The sequence below is a fragment of the Schistocerca cancellata genome, chromosome 1 (assembly GCF_023864275.1).
Source record: "Schistocerca cancellata isolate TAMUIC-IGC-003103 chromosome 1, iqSchCanc2.1, whole genome shotgun sequence".
NCBI classification, from domain to species: Eukaryota; Metazoa; Arthropoda; class Insecta; order Orthoptera; family Acrididae; genus Schistocerca; species Schistocerca cancellata.
Genome location: NC_064626.1, coordinates 481353891 through 481370641, shown reverse-complemented (window position 1 = coordinate 481370641; position 16751 = coordinate 481353891). Strand labels below are relative to the sequence as shown.

At 39.8% G+C, this 16751-nt stretch overlaps 1 protein-coding gene across 1 annotated transcript in view; it reads right to left on the bottom strand.

Moving 5' to 3' along the window:
- The window catches only part of LOC126161683 (uncharacterized), a 31505-nt gene extending 15153 nt beyond the window's left edge, over window positions 1-16352 (bottom strand). Inside the window, exon 1 of the mRNA XM_049917700.1 lies at window positions 16299-16352. Coding sequence (XP_049773657.1) covers window positions 16299-16332 — 34 coding nt within the window. The 5' untranslated portion in view covers window positions 16333-16352. The remainder of the gene's footprint in view (window positions 1-16298) is intronic.
- Window positions 16353-16751: the final 399 nt, after the last annotated feature.

Genomic DNA, 16751 nt, shown 5'->3' with positions numbered 1-16751 from the left:
TACAATTCGGGCCAAAGTTATATTTCCCCCCGTCTGTTCCACTTGCGGATCGGGCGAGGAAAAAACGACTGTATGAACGCCTCAGAACGAGCTCTAATTTCCCTTATCTTTGAATGGTGATCATTGTGCGATTTGAAAGTTGGTGGTAATAATATATGCTCTACATCCTCTGCGAAGATCGAATTTCTGAATTTAGTAAGCAGCCCCTTCCGTTTAGCTAGTCGTCTGTCTGCAAGTGTATCCCACTTCAAACTTTCTATGAGATTTGTAACGCTCCTGCGATGGCTAAATGTACCAGTCACGAATCTTGCATCTCTTCTTCGGACCCTCTCAACCTCTTGCATCAGACCCAAATGGTAAGGGTCCCACTGTGAGGTAACGGGCGAGTTGGGCGCCCTGGAAAGATTGTAAGTTCGGAGTTGGCGCGGCCGCACGGGTCGCTGAGGCAGCGTGGGCCCGGCAGCAAACACGTGGTGCCAATCGTTAGCCAGACGAGAGGGGTAGCCCCAGCGCATGGCCCAGTCGCGTGCCTGGGAATTCCATTGTGACGCTGTATCGATGAAGGAGACACGCTGGGAGCGCCAAAGATGGCGGAATTTCTGAAACCTTAATGGCAGACGTTTCACAGTTCGTATAGAAATTAATAGTAGCCAGGTGAATCATGATACCCCAAAAAGAAACAAGTACATTACTATTATCTGCACGACGATTCTGATGGTGTAATCAGATTTTCAATATATTTATTAGTTTAAAGTTTAGTATCTGATGATAAATTATACAAGTAACACCCAGCAACGAATTTCCAAAATCTAAACGCTTCATCCCATTTCGTCGATCGACGTGTCTTTAGAAAGCTATTAGTGTAAACCTAAATTGGCGTAAATTACAGGCATGTAACTTGAAAAGTACAAGAGTTATTGTAGGTCAAAGTGACCAATTACTATCGATCGCGTCGGGCCATAAATACTCCACAGTTACACACACAAAAAAGGTAGCAGCTTGCTTATAAATATATTTATTCAGCTATGTCTTTGTTTATATCCGATATATACTATTCATGAGGAGTCCAGGACAGTACGGCGCGAGGGACGCACAGTCGGCGGAAAGACTTGGACAGTGGAGCAGTTTGCGCATGGTCGCGGAAGATAGAAATATTTCGGAGTGCCGACCTGTGCTCTTGTGTGATTTCCGTGGCTTCTGCAGTGAAGACGTACTATGCGTTCAGAAGTGAATATCTCGCGAGCTATGTTGTTGTTCATAACTAATTACGTGAAGGTTAAATATTTACTGTGTTTTAGAAAGCACAGAGACATTAGACTACTGGCCTACCTTTTGTTGCTACTCCTTTGATATATGTTTATTTAATTTGTTTAAGTATTTAATAATGTATGTTAGAGCGTGTTTATGGTCCAGCCGTATGAATATTTATTTAATTTCAAGTTATTTAAATGTAAATCCAGTATTTGGTATGTGTTTCAATATGTTTGTGAGTGCACGTTGGCTTGGAGACATGGAGGGAACGCTCTAGCGAATCACAGCTCTCGTTACTAAGAGAGGCATAGGGAGGTTGGGGAGGAGCACCGTTTCCGGAGAGGACACGGGGGAGTTCTGGGCAGTGCGGGGTGCTGGACTGTCGCACAGGTCACGGGAAAGGAGTCCAGGACAGTACGGCGCGAGGGACGCACAGTCGGCGGAAAGACTTGGACAGTGGAGCAGTTTGCGCATGGTCGCGGAAGATAGAAATATTTCGGAGTGCCGACCTGTGCTCTTGTGTGATTTCCGTGGCTTCTGCAGTGAAGACGTACTATGCGTTCAGAAGTGAATATCTCGCGAGCTATGTTGTTGTTCATAACTAATTACGTGAAGTAGGAATCTATTGTTGCCCTTTTATTCAACTTATATTTTATTTAATAGCTGGACCATCGACACCAATAATTGTTCTGCAGAAATATACCGCATTCTCAAAAGTACTTCTACTATCGTACTCATCATTTAAAGTCGTTAAGATAGTACCTGCAGATTATATTTAATCGCAATCTTTCATTTATAAATTTATATGTTACATTCACAATTCGCAATTGCCGAGTGATAGAAACCTTCGACCATTCGATTCATGTTTGTATTCTTATTGAATACTGTAGACTAAGCAGTATTTGGCCTGTAATGCGGCAACTACGTATCCCGGTCCGTACACAACGAAACCAGCCAAAACTTTTAATATTGCAACGCTGAGTCAAGTGGTACATAGTTGAGGGCCACACCATCATTTACTTTTCTTTTGAAAGGTCGCACCATACAGACGAACAGTACTCTAAGACTGGACGAAGTAACGTATTGTAAGCTATTTCCTTTGTCGAAGGACTGCATCGCTTCAGAATTCTACCAATAAACCGCAATCTAGAGTTCACCTTGCCCGTTACTTGTGTAATGTGATCATGCCATTTGAGATCATTTCGAATAGTCACACCCAGATACCTGACGGATGTTACCGCATCCAAAGACTGGGCATTTATTTTGTACTCGTACATCAATGGGGATTTTCGCCTTGTTTACGCAGTAGGTTACATTTACTAATATTGAGAGATAACTGCCCGTCATTACACCACGCATTTATTTTCTGCAAATCCTCATTGCTTTGTTCACAACTTTAGGTTATACTAATTTCCTGAAGACTACAGCATCATCGGCAAACAGTCTAATGCCGCTGTCAATACCATCAACCAGATCATTTATGTAAATCATAAAAAGCAGCAGACCTATTACACTGCCCTGGGGCACACCTTGTTTCTGTTGGAGTCACCCCGTTCAGGAGGACATACTGCTCCCTGTCTGTTAGAAAACTATCTATCCAACCGCATATGTCATCGGATAGGCCGTAAGCGCACACTTTTTGTAGCAAGCGACAGTGCGGAAGTGAGTCGAACGCCTTTCGAAAGTCGAGGAATATGGCATCATCCTGGGAGCCGGTATCTAGAGCCTGTTGTATATCATGCACAAAGAGGGCCTGATGTGTCACGCATGACCACTGTTTCCTAAAACCGTGCTGGTTTCTACAGATGAGCTTCTCAGAGTATAGAAAGGTCATTATTTCTGAACACAAAATATGTTCCGTGATTCTACAACAAATCGATGTCAGTGAAATTGGGCGGTAATTGTGTGCATCCGATTTTTTACCCTTTTTATAGATTGCTATGACCTGTCCCGTGGAACTTTCCGCTGTTCCAATGATCTCTGATAGATGATGTATAAGAATGGTGCTATATTTGTAGCATAGTCAACATAAAATCTTACAGGGATACCGTCTGGGCCAGATGCCTTCCTGGCGCCTAAGGATCTTAACTATTTTACAGTCCCAGATACACTAAACACTAGGTCAGCCATCCTTGCGTTTGTTCGATAGTTGAAAGGGGGAATGGTGTTGCAGTCCTCTACCGTAAACGAGTTCTTGAAAGCTAGGTTTAGAATTTCGGCCTTCTGCTTATCAGCATCAGTTACATTACCCGTACTGTCAGCAAGAGAAGGTATTGAATTATTTGTAGCGTTCATAGATTTTACGTACGACCAAAATTTTTGGGATTATTTTTAGAATCTGCAGATAAAATATTGCTATCACATTCGTTAAAAGAATTTCTCATTGACCTTTTGACATCTGCTTTTATTTCGCATAATTTCTGTTTGTCAGCAGGACAGTGACTAAGTTTAAAACGACTGTGCAAAATTCTCTCCTTTCTCAGCAACTACCTAATATGTTTGTTGTACCGAGGTGGATCCTTTCCCTCCCCTATATTTTTGCTAGGCACATACTTCTCTAGCACATGGTGGACAATACCTTTAAATGCCATATTAAAGTCTCCACCTATAACTAATGGATAATTTGGATAGTTATTTCCTATGTACTCAAGACTTCCCCTGAAACGTTCTGCGACGTTTGTTGCGGATGCTGGTGATCTGTAAAAATATCATAATACAATGCTCAATCCTTGTCTTATTGACAGCTTTATCCAGACTATTTCACAGTCCTACTCAGTATCGATCTCAACTGCGTTTAAACAGCTTGTAACTGCAATGAACACACCACCTCCCATAGCATCAGTCCTATCCTTCCTAAGCATTGTCTAACCCGAGTTCAAAATTTCACTGCTATTTATGTCTGGTTTCAACCAGCTTTCCGTACCTAATACGATATTGGCATTGCTATTGTTTATTTCGCAGAGTAACTCGGGTATCTTGTTACATACCTATAGCAGTGTCGCTGAGAAAAACACTTTGTAACAAATAAATAAAGGATAAGTAAAATATGAACAACCCATCCTACATCAAAGTCTATGAATGCGTCACGATGACTGCCACGCGTTATAAGTGGTGCGAAGAGCTCATACAATTTACAAAGCGCATCTTGGACAGCTTTAGAATAAACCAACCATGGATATAATGAGAGCCAGATCAATCGAAAGGTTCCCTTTATGCCATCTTCATCATTTCTGAAATTATAATTTTTCTCAGGTTGCTATGGATTCAATAAACTCTAATACTTTAAGGAATCGTCCATCTCCTTTTTACATCAAAGTAATGTCCGACATCGGAAATACTACCCTTTTCATAAAATCACATGAAGTCAGCAGAGTTACTAGGTAGGTCTACTTTTTCTCCATCAGTACAATTAATGGCCTTTTCAGTAGAGGTATTTTAGTTCCTCACCGTTCTCTTGTGATAGTTCATCGCAGGCAGTATATTTCTCAATTCCCTCACTTTCATTTTCGATTTTCATTAAGAAAACTTACGAATATCTGTCATTTTTTCAACCTGTGCTCTATGCTTTTACATCTCACACTCCAAAAAAATTGTAAGTAAACAACATTCCTGCACCATTGATCACTTGTAACTCATTGCCGACTACGGAGAAGCTGAGAGATAATTTCATTCAGTGCCGACAATACCTTCAAGCTGCGCAGGCCAGATGAGTTTCGTGATACCGCATTAAAGGGATGCTCGCGCTCACACGTGGCGCTTATTTGCAGAAGTGATTACGAAATTAATTAAATGGATATCCTTCTCAATGGAACCGCGTTAAATGAAAGTGAGGGAATTGAAAAATATACTACCTCCGTTAAGATATCACGAGAAATGCGCTAGGAACTCAAATATGTATATTAATAATCTGAGTAATTTCGTAACTCATTCAATTGGCAACTTGACTTCATTTTATTATAAGCTAAATTTGTATGGGAAATGGATATACATCCTAAATTCCTCACCCCCTCCCCTTTCTCTCTGCGCACCTCACTCCCGCCCCTTCTCTTTGTCCATCTCCTCATCCTTCCCTCTCTCTGTCCTGTACCCCTCTCTACGAGCCTGAGTCTTGTTTATTGCTGTTGCAAATGAAACCTTGATGGGAACTGAAGTCGTTCAAATTTAGTGGCTGATTCGCTTGGGATATGGGTATACGGGATATGAGAGACACGTCTCCAGCTATGGTCGCTTTAATGACAGTACCTCACATAGTTTTAATCTGCGAATGGTCAGATTCCATAGTAGTATTCTAATCAGAAGCCGGTAAGGCATAAATATAACTTCCCCATTTTCTGTAAAACTGACGCCGAGAAAGATAACAAATAACATATTGTGGTGTATACAATTTTGTTTGGAAAACAAACACACACACACACACACACACACACACACACACACACACACACACATATATATATATATATATATATATATATATATATATATATATATATATATTGAAAATATTAAAAGATATATAGGCTATGTCTGTCCGAACGTTAGTTAGAGTATTGCGTAACAATTTGAATTGCATGTTCAAGAACTTTTCGATAGTTTTGGTAAGAACTTTCCCTTATATAAAGAAAGTTTTATTTCTAACATTTAGCTACTCCTTCCAGCTACTTCTCTACATACTTGCCTTTCCTATGAGAGACATTTGTCGTAACGTTGTACCAACTTTCCAATACCCTCCTCATAGAAGGAGGTAGAGAAGGCTTCCTGCCAGTTCTCTACCCTAGTCTGTAGCTCGGTGTCTGTGCCAAAATGCTGCCATCATGGGCAGCGGTTCCAAAGGGTTAAAAGATGAAAATAAGAGGGAGCCATGTCCGGGCTGTACTGTGAGTGATCAAACACTCCCTATCCAAAACGCTGCAGTGTGCAGCAATGCATTGTCATGAAGAATAATGCCTGCCGACCGATGTGGCCGAGCGGTTCTAGGCGCTTCAGTCTGGAACCGCGTGACTGCTACGGTCGCAGGTTCGAATCGTGCCTCGGGCATGGATGTGTGTGACGTCTTTAGGTTAGTTAGGTTTAAGTAGTTCTACGTCTAGAGGATTGATGACCTCAGATGTTAAGTCCCATAGTGCTCAGAGCCATTTGAACCATTTGAACAATGCCTAATGGCAACATCCCTCTTTGCTTGTTCTGAATTGCCCTTCATAGACGATTTCCTCGAATCGCCTCATCCACTCGCTGAATAAAATCATTGGTTGACAGTCGCTTCCTTCTCTTAAGCGTACGTAATGAACATCTGTACGCCCTGCTTCAAAGCTCCTGCCTTATTTCCGCACTTTGCTCCCACGCATGATCATTACGCTATGTGGGTTGCGGAACCCCTGAGCATGAAGAAATCGAATGGCAGCACGCACTTCACACTTGGCGGGGGACTATTGTTCTAGGCATCTTTACTTTCTTAATGTTCGCTCAGAACTGAAAAGTGCGTCGTGACACAGTCGACGGGCATACTAGAAACACTGCGCAATACATCTTCGCAAAAGCTTTATCGGATTTTCACAGCGGTTTTAATTTCGCGACCGATTGTACCTTGAAAAAAAAATCTCTCTTATATTTGGCCATGCGAAAAACACTTCGATCGTAAATCAGTTCCAACGTGTATGAACGTCTGTCATAGAGTCTTGTTTATTGCTATTGCAAACGAAACCTTGAATTGGAACTGAAATTGCTTAAAATAAATGGGTGAATCGGTTGGGACAATTGGTATATGGGGTATGCGAGCGACTTCTCCACCTGCCCAATCTATGAGAATAGTAGCTTCCGTGACGTTACTTCTAAATACATAAACTCGCCGAGCCTGTATTAGGCCCACCAATTGGCGTTACGAGTGCAGCACCTTGACAAATGGTTCAAATGGCTCTGAGCACTATGCAACTTAACTTCTGAGGTCATCAGTCGCCTAGAACTTAGAACTAATTAAACCTAACTAACCTAAGGACATCACACACATCCATGCCCGAGGCAGGATTCGAACCGGCGACCGTAGCGGTCGCTCTGTTCCAGACTGTAGCGCCTGGAACCGCACGGCCGCACCTTGAAAAAATAGCGACACAACAAGAGAAGAGTTTTTGTGAGTTGGAATATGAGAAATTTTTAATTGCTATAACAGTGCAGCGTGCATTCATAAGGAATTATGGAAAAGACCCTAAATGTAAACAGATCGTTATGCGTTGGTATCGTCAATTTAGGGACACTGGTTGTTTCTGTGCACCGAAAAGTACAGGCCCACGATGTGTGCCAGATGCTATGGTGGAGAGTTTGAGGGAAAGTTTCATACTCAAATAGAAAAAAAAAAATCGATATCGATGTTCCGAGCAAGCCACGAACTTGGAATACCGCAGCAAAATCTGAGGATCGTTTTTCGACGGAGGTTACATTTCAAACCGTACCGTAGGCAGTTCTTACAAGATTAAAAGTGGAAGATTATGGCGCGCGACTTCAGTTTTGCATCACGATGCTGGAAGCAATTGGGATTGAACGTTTCGCCTCTAAGCTGATATTCATCGACGACATAACCTTCCGTGTATATGGAAAGGTTAATCACCACAGTGTGAGAGTGGGGAACCGAAAATCCTTACGAAATTCTAGCAGATGAACGAGATTTTTGTACAATGGCAAAGGTGAAATGCTTAGTACAATATCGTGTAAAAAAGGAGGAAATCGGTCAAGAGCTTATCGAAATTTTTGTTACCAACGTTTCACCTTTATGCATTTATACAGATAAACTACTTACTTCATTCTTAAACAGCCTGTAGCAGTAGTCATACGTACCGCAAACATAGCGGAACTAAGGAGCTTTATTAATTCTAAGCTGTGGATTTTGCAACAAAAGTTGTGATTTACCCGCAGTCTCAAAACAACATTTTCTTCTTTTTGTATGTCATTGTTTGAGAACTCAGTTTTTGTAGCTTGTGAGTCCTATGAGAAGTACTGTCCTGCATGCACTGAGATTTGTACAAATTCAATGATAATCCATTTGTTTGCTTTTAACCATGTGCTAATGTTTCCGAACATTCAATTACCTGCCTTTTCAGTATGGGAACGTATTATTTTTTTATTCCTGTAGTTGTATTATCTACAAAAAGAACAACATTTACATCTTTTGAAATTGCAAATAGAGGATCATTTTTGCATCAATAGCTGGGTAGAAACAAGCATGAAAAACATGCACACTTGAAGCAGTCTACTGTTCTGTGTAGAGGGATATGTTTTTAGTTCAAGCTGCTTAATAGAATGTCAGAAAGATAATACAATGTAATGAAACTTCTTGCTGGTTGTTTTGCTCCAAGGCCTGTGGATGTGTTCACTACAAAGGAAGTACGCTGCGGTCTACCACTTCCGACGCACCAACGCAAGGCCGAACAACCGAACAGCCATCTGCTGTCTTTTCGTAATTGCTGCACGTTCTCTCTCCACTTCGTTCTGAAGGAAATGAGTCCCTGCGGTGAAACACAGTGAAGCCACACTTATAGGCCAAAGCCATGATTTTGAATAATTTCGTTAACGTTTTTATAGAATTGTTTATTACTTAGGAATTTCAAATTAGTCGTGTACTAAGAACTTCTAGGCGTGAGAAGTCATAGTTACGTCAACTTTGGTTTTGTATAAGTCTATAAATAGTCTAGACAATAGTGTCTGGTTCTAATTTTGTCTCAGCTCATCTTGTCTCTAGTTGTCTGTATTGTGTTAGCTCGTGTGAGCGCTTATGACTTCTAACTGTGAAAATACATAGCGTAGGAGAATTCAAAACTTTAATTTCAGAAGTATCTTCCATCTTATCTGAAAATAGTTATAGTTTTATTATTAAAAAGAACTGATAATTATTTCTTTTAACTGAATTCAGCGAAATGAAATAGGGAGTTTCAGTGAATAGGAATTAATTCAAAGTTGGAACAGTGAGAATTTTAATTATTTTCGATCGCTACATTACGCAGCGCAGCGATTGTCATTTCTTTATCAAATCGAAAGAAAGTTAACGTAGGTATAGGATCTTTGACTGAATTTATAACTCGCAAAAATTACTTTTGACGCGAATGTAACTTACTTGGAAGAGTGCAAAATTAATTTGGACAGGACTACCTTAAAGATTATCATTTCTATTCATTGATTCATTCCATCAAAGTTAAAGAGAGAAAGATACTACGAAATATTCAGTTCCACTACGAACTCTGTTTTACGACGAATTTTAAAGAAAGTAAATTGTGGCGTCTTCTCACAAAGAAAATTAACAATTACGATGCCCAGAGATCAGAAAGAAACCAATATTAACCAACGACTAACCATTACTAACTAGTTAAGAAATATCGAGATTACGAGAGGCGCCAGAAGAGCAACACAACTTCCAGGATGTTGCTGCGACAGAAGTTTGGACACCATTTCCGACTTGGTGTAGTTATTTGCATGATTTCATCGCTATTGCTAGTGTCAAGCGTTTCGTATTTCATTGTTGGGAAACTCGGGCGTCAGGAAGATCTGCTTGCCGCAGAACAAAGGGTTGTGATTTGATGATGATCAATTATGGTTTCATGACGCTCGGGAACGACATGATTATGAGCGCTCTTGTTGAATATGAGATAAATGCTCAGTGAAGCTAAAGTCGTCTTGGAATAGATAACAGACATATGTTAGACTTCAATGACCGCCGACAACACAGACTTACCAATGTACTGAAATGGGTCGTAAAAGTCACCCATGGGAGCAAGCATACTACAAGTATGTTCATAAGATTCTCTTATGCATTTATAATATTGTAATTAATCGCAATATACTAAATAAAAGGAGAATTAGCTGAAAACTATTGCAGGTTTCTTAGTACATTTAACTGGCTCACCACAGAGAAAAACAGGGAAAGAGCCAACCACTGTCTGAACAAATAAAAGTTGCTTTCAACAGTTCTGGACAAGGCTGTTAAAACTGCTACAAAAAACCAGTCTTTCATTAAAAGTGTCTATTAAAAGAGAAATTGACACACAATCACGACATGATGCCGATAATTTCTGACAATACCGATTGATCATTTTATTGTTTCCCAAGTCAATATGCCTGTTTCTCAATATATATTAATCGTACAGGGATGAACGAAGTATCTGTAGAAAGATTTTTTAATCGGCTTCTAATATTGCGTACTGATTTTGTGCTAAATCCTAGTATTTGTGAAAAACAAACATATCATAGGCAAAAGGTCATATGGATTCCGGATTCATACTTATATTTTACGAAGCTAACTTATTAGCAATGAATAAGAGACCCTCTGTTCATATTATCTTATTATAAATATCAATTTAGTTGTTTTAAATTACTTATTCACTGGATTATTGTACATAATATTGTATAGATAATAACCGTGACCACTGCAGTTGTCCATTATCGCTGCCCGTCGTACGGGGTGATTTTTCTAAACGAATTTACTTTCCTTAACGACAAACATTTTTGTCATTGTCGCCTTGAACTGTGATTTATCCATTGCTCTCAAGGCCTAACGTGTTTACTGTAATGGCAAATGCTTGTCGACTTAAAGTTTAGGTTATGTGTCCATACTGACAGTCACTGACTTCTGTCTGTCGTACAAATCGGAAGAATCATTCCGAATACAAAACAGATGTTTGGACACATGTTTAACATAAATATATATTTGTAATTGTTGCTTCTATAGTGCTATTATGCACTACTACTATAGCATAAAGTGCGAAGTGCAGTTAAAATCTCAGGATACAGTTAGACGTTATTGTGACCTTAGTGATATACCAGGTAAGAACTGAACACTACGTTGTAAACTATTGTAACACACTGTAAAGAGTTTTGTTCAAAATTATTTGTATGGAAATGTATATACAAGCATGTGTCATAATTTCATGGTTATTATTTCACGTCGTTCTGTTCATTTCTTAAAGATGTTTTCATTTCCACAACTATCCTTAGTCTGTACGACTCCAAATACTGTCATTGTTTAAAACTGTAAAAGTGTGGAAGTTTTGCACGGGTCACCTGGTCACTGACTAAATAAGGATTAACCAGGCACTCTGTTATGCAGTGAAGTAACCAAGCCAGTGATTTGGGCAAGAGTCAGGCAACATACAAAATCTTAAAAAAATTTCCACACTCATCTCATTGTTACTGTGATTTGCAAGTTAGTCTCACTGCATAGCTACACAGCTACACACGAGGTGAAAGCGTTGACGAACAATGCTTCAGTAAGAAGCCGTCACATCCGACCTTGTAAGCTGAAATTAAATCTAATACCAATGTATTCATATATATACAGCTTCTGCCTTCCTTGTCCTATTATCAAAATATCTTCGTTGCAAATGCCTCGCTGTTGATGAACAACCAGCTGATTTGAAGCAAACCATTACTGTATGTACATGTTACGTGCAGGACTTGAATACAGGTATGCTGATTATAAAATGTACTACATAGAGAAAAAGATGACTGACATCAAAACGAACGACCTACCAGTGTGCTCTAGAAACCAAATGCCATTTAAGAAAGTGTGTAATTTAGCTTTATAGTCTAGGAACGTGCAATTGCAATTTATCGTGTCAAACCATACTTCTGTCATACGCTGGTAGTATGTCGTTGATTGGCGTAAAAACATGTAAGGAACGAGGAAAGAAGGCCGTCGAAGGATGAGAAGTGTTTCTGTGATGAGGGAAAGAACCAGGAAACGGATAACAAATCATGAAGTAATCTGTTAAGAGCACCATATTCTACAGAATAAATCTTGGAAGTAATTCGGACCTCCTATAAAAGGAAAAAAAACCATAAGTAAAAATGAGTAACGCAAAGTAGTGTGATGAAGATGGCTCTTCTTAAACGCTGTAACTTAACATACATATATATTACGCAATTATGCAAATACTAAACTTTCCTGCTATACTGGAGAAATAGAGAGCATCGCGACTTAAAAGAGCTATTTCTTAGAAGCAAATTGCTGGGATACGCTAAAGAGCAAATAATGTGAAACTTATTCTGCAACCAGGACACAATAATGAACAGCCGCTTTTAAGTCTTCAGTGGTAAGTGTTCATAAAACAGTTCGTCGCTAAGAACTGATTATTCGCATCCTGTTAATAAAATGTGTTGACCAGAAATACTTTCATGTCCTTAGGAAGACTTTAGAACTATGTACAAGGGCGTGCTGAAAAATAATGCCTCCGATTTTTTATGTGAAAAAGTTAAAGTTTTTTTTAAATAAAAGAAACCTTTTTTAACATTCTACATCTTTATTCTTCATGTCTGCATATTTATTTCTCAACGTAGTCACCCTGGCGATGAACACATTTTTCCCAGCGAGAGACCAATTTGTTGATACCGTTATTGTATAATATTTGACTTTGTTGACAGAGCCACGACCTCACGTCTGCTTGCACCGATTCATCACTATCAAAGTGAAGTTCTTTTTTTAATTTTTTTTTCTTTATTGAATTTCGATTCCCCACGAAGGGGGCGCGCTGGCAGCAGCTTAGTATGCCGCTCTTCAGCCTACAGACTTTGTTTTAAAAAAGGAAAAGATAATATATAATAAAAAAAACAGGCGACGAAATCGGTTTTCAAAGTGAAGTCCTCGAAGATGTTCTTTAAGTTTTGGAAACAGATAAAATCTGGTGGGACGAAGTCGGGAAAGTAAAGACGATGATCGACGACAGTGAACCCAATGCGTCGGACTGCAGATGTAGCGCTCGTGTATTGTCTCGCATTGTCGTGCTGAAGGAGATGGTGCCCCATGTGTGGAAAACTCGATTACAGTACGCTGTTTCTCACGCATCGAGTAGTCACGTAACACACCGCCATGTTACATGCTGCAATTCGTAGCCCTCTAGCGGCAGATGACTGGAAATATGCAGATTTGAGAAATAAAGATGTAAAATGTTAATAACATTTGTTTTATTTAAAAAGTTTTAAGAGTTTTCACATGAAAAATTTGGAATCAAATCGGCTCATCCTCGTCTGTAGCCATAGTCGCCGATGGAAGCATTCTTTTAGAGTCACTCAACAAATGTGGTCATCTGTTATCAGTTCCGCAGGAAATGAGTAACTGCTCCGCAAAAAGCTACAAATAGCATGGTTTTTTCGCGACATTTTGACGACACCACTTACTTTTTAAATTTTTAGTATGATTGCTGTGTTGTTAGTTGTGATTTAAAACTGAAGTAATTAGTAAATAAAACAGGTTTATTTTATTTTTTAAAATTTTGTTATCCTTCAAAATAAGCAAGCTATTCCATCAAAGTACCAGGATTTTTCACTGTCCCGTCGAAGGAGAAGTTTCGGAACCCATGCTCTAGATGTCCCGATGGGAATTTGAACTCATTTAGAACTGTTGTGTCAACAACTGCGTCAGTTCGTGCAGTGCTTTCACCGTTGAAGGCTGTTGAAGCTGTGACAGAAAAAAGCTATGTTCAGTATTAGTTTATTAGTGAGAAACACCTATTTCAGAGCAGGTGCACATGATATGTGCCAGGTAAACGTTCAGGCATCTCAATTAGCAAGAAAACATAGCTGAAAATTTGCATGTAGATGAGGCCTAGCTCCACCGACAAAATTCAGGAGGTGTTCAGGGATATCTTCGGGTATACTGGACCCGTGGCCTCTGGTGGGGTTTACCTTTGTCTCTGTAAAAACACCTTCATATCAACGAAAATGACTGTAGTGTGCAGCCTTTCGAACTCGTAAAAATTTCTGTGTATAAAAGGCAATGTACCGACTCACTAACTCACTTGAAGACTCCTTATCGCCCAGTCCAAAACCACTAAGGACAGAGACCTGTAATATGCTGAGGGTCTTATACAGCAGGCATCCTTTAAGAAGGCATTTTTATAAATTCCACTTCTAAAGGTTTGAAATAAGGGATGAAAGGTTTTTTGAAAATCTGTCGCTATTAAGGCAATTTTGAAGCTAGACCCACGAAAATTGGTATTTGGTTTCTCGATCAGAGATAAAGATACTCGTGTTTCAGAATTTTTCGAAATTTAACCCCTATGGCTGTGAAACAGTGGGTGAACGTTTTTTTAATTATAAATCGTTATTAAAGTACTACTAAGGAATTTTTAAAGCTACATCTATGAAAACTAATATTTGACTTCTCAGTTACAAATAAAAAAACATGTTTTAATGTTTTTGGAAATTGAGCCCACAAGGGGGCCAAATATGCAATGAAATTTTTAAGAAATATTTCATTATGAAAGCATTTTTAAAGCGAAATCTATGAAGATTTAAATTTGGCTTCTCAAAAAAAAAGAACAATGTTTCACTGTTTTCGGAAATTCAGTCCTAAAGAGGATGAAATAGAAGTTTAATGCTTTATGAAATTTTTCCACTGTGATAGCAGTTTTAGAGATAAATTTGTGAAAATTGATATTTTGATTCTCAGTGAGAAATGAAGAAACTTTTTTTTTCAGCCTCAAAGGGGATCAGACTGATTAGTGATTCATCATCACCCAGCCCAAACTGCTGTTGACAGAAACATGAAATTTGAAGAGGGTGTGCATCTTATATCTATAGACGTCGTTTAAGAGGGGAAGGTTCGAAATGCCACTTTTACAGTGGTGAAATTAGGGATGCAAATTTTTAAGAAAATATTTAGTTCTATTGAGAAAATTTTAAATCTAAATGTATGAAAACTGAAGTTTCACTTCTCGATTACATACAAAGAAATATGTTTTAGAAGGTGAAAGCTTCTATGGAAATATCACCACGAGAACGCAGAAGGCATCATTAATAAAATCCTTGGACTCCAGCTGCCAGAATCGCTTTTTGATTAGAAGTACATTCGGAAAAGACCTTGCTTCTATGGCCTTCATCCGTGTGAAAAGTTTAGAAGGTCTTGCAAATTGTGAACAACGTAAAAATTCGATTGAAGAACAACAAAAGAACAATCTGCCCTGACCAGTCTATGCGATGGAAGCAGCGACGCTTGTACTTTTTATAAAGTTGTCGTCCCTGCAACAACTCAGCATAGCATCGCTGTGCGGCTCTTCCATTGCATTCACTGAACCCAAACACGAGGCCGTCTCTTCACTACTAAAGCCATCCACAACGCTGTGTACTATTGTTAATGTACAACACCGCCAGAAAACCAAACCCGTGACATACGTGAGCGTTACTGATGTGGGCTTCAGGTCGTAGACTAAAATGGGCATTCTGTTGTCAACAGCAGGTACCAAGAGTGAGTTTAACGAGTCTGTTTCCAAGCATGACAAAGAGCGCATTTTCACTGTTGTGAGTATATTTTAAGTGCAATACAGATAATAATATAAACGGGAGTCGGTCGTCCCTTGAAACAAAATACTAAAAAATATCTCTGGACAACCTCCGAAATTTTGACGGTGAACTTCGGGTTCACTCTGAACATGCGACGGAAGCAGATTGCCAAAAGGACATCGACGAATAAACCAGCGAAATGCCTAATGCATACTGCTAGTATTCTAGAGCAACGTGGGTCAAAACTCCGCCCTGCCGTTCTGAGACAGATTTGTCGTGGTTTTCTTAGTTCTCTGCAAGTGAATATCGCGATGATTCCCACCAAATGGTTGCAGCACATTTCGTGGTTCATCTTTGTCCAACTGACAGACTACCTTGCCTGTAATTACTCCGATATCGACAGGGCAATAAACTCTTCACTTTCCTCCCTCCCGCTGCACGTCAGCTTTGGCATCTCGTACATAATGACGACTGCCTTTATCTCTCACGATTGGACGGCTTTTTTATCAGTAACGCAATTAGTGGACCACTGGACACCGTTACGAATAGTCTCATACCGAAAAAAATGTGAGGCAGCCATGTAGAGGTGAAACCGTTAATGCCGCCTGAAACCCCGCAGAGCTGGGGCCATACTCCGGAACACTTGCTGATTACCGAGTCGCTTAGTACAGTCCACTCACAGACACTATTGCTGTGCTAGACTCTAGCAGTATTGTTACGTATCGACCAATACAGTTCGTCGACGATAGAAATCCTGACGCTGCACGGCCGAGTCAGCGTTGGGCTCAACATACCTGCGACAAGAACGGCGACCACCACTCTGTCCATGTCTGCACAGACTACGTGGCAAGTGGCCAGCAACGGACGATTTAAAGCGGCTGCGAGCGGAAGAGTCGAAACTTCCCGCTGGCTGGAGTGGGACACGTTTCCTGACGCAAGGGAAATGCTGCGGCGACAAGCGCAATCCTCTGTGTGTCTACTTATGACTCACTCCCATAAGCTGTGTGGCCGTACCAGCAGTATGGAGACCAATCTCTTCGTCTCTTCATAGATCTCACTTTAAACCAAGACCTCCAATAATGAGAGTTGCGAAATCCCATCATTGCTGACATATTTTGTAACGGTTCTTCTAACTTTTCTCGCTTTTGCAAAGCAGAACAATCTCAACTGCGAATCTGAATATTACTAACTATAGTTTGTCAATGTTCAATTTTATTTTTAACTCACACACTAGGAGAAATTGAAGA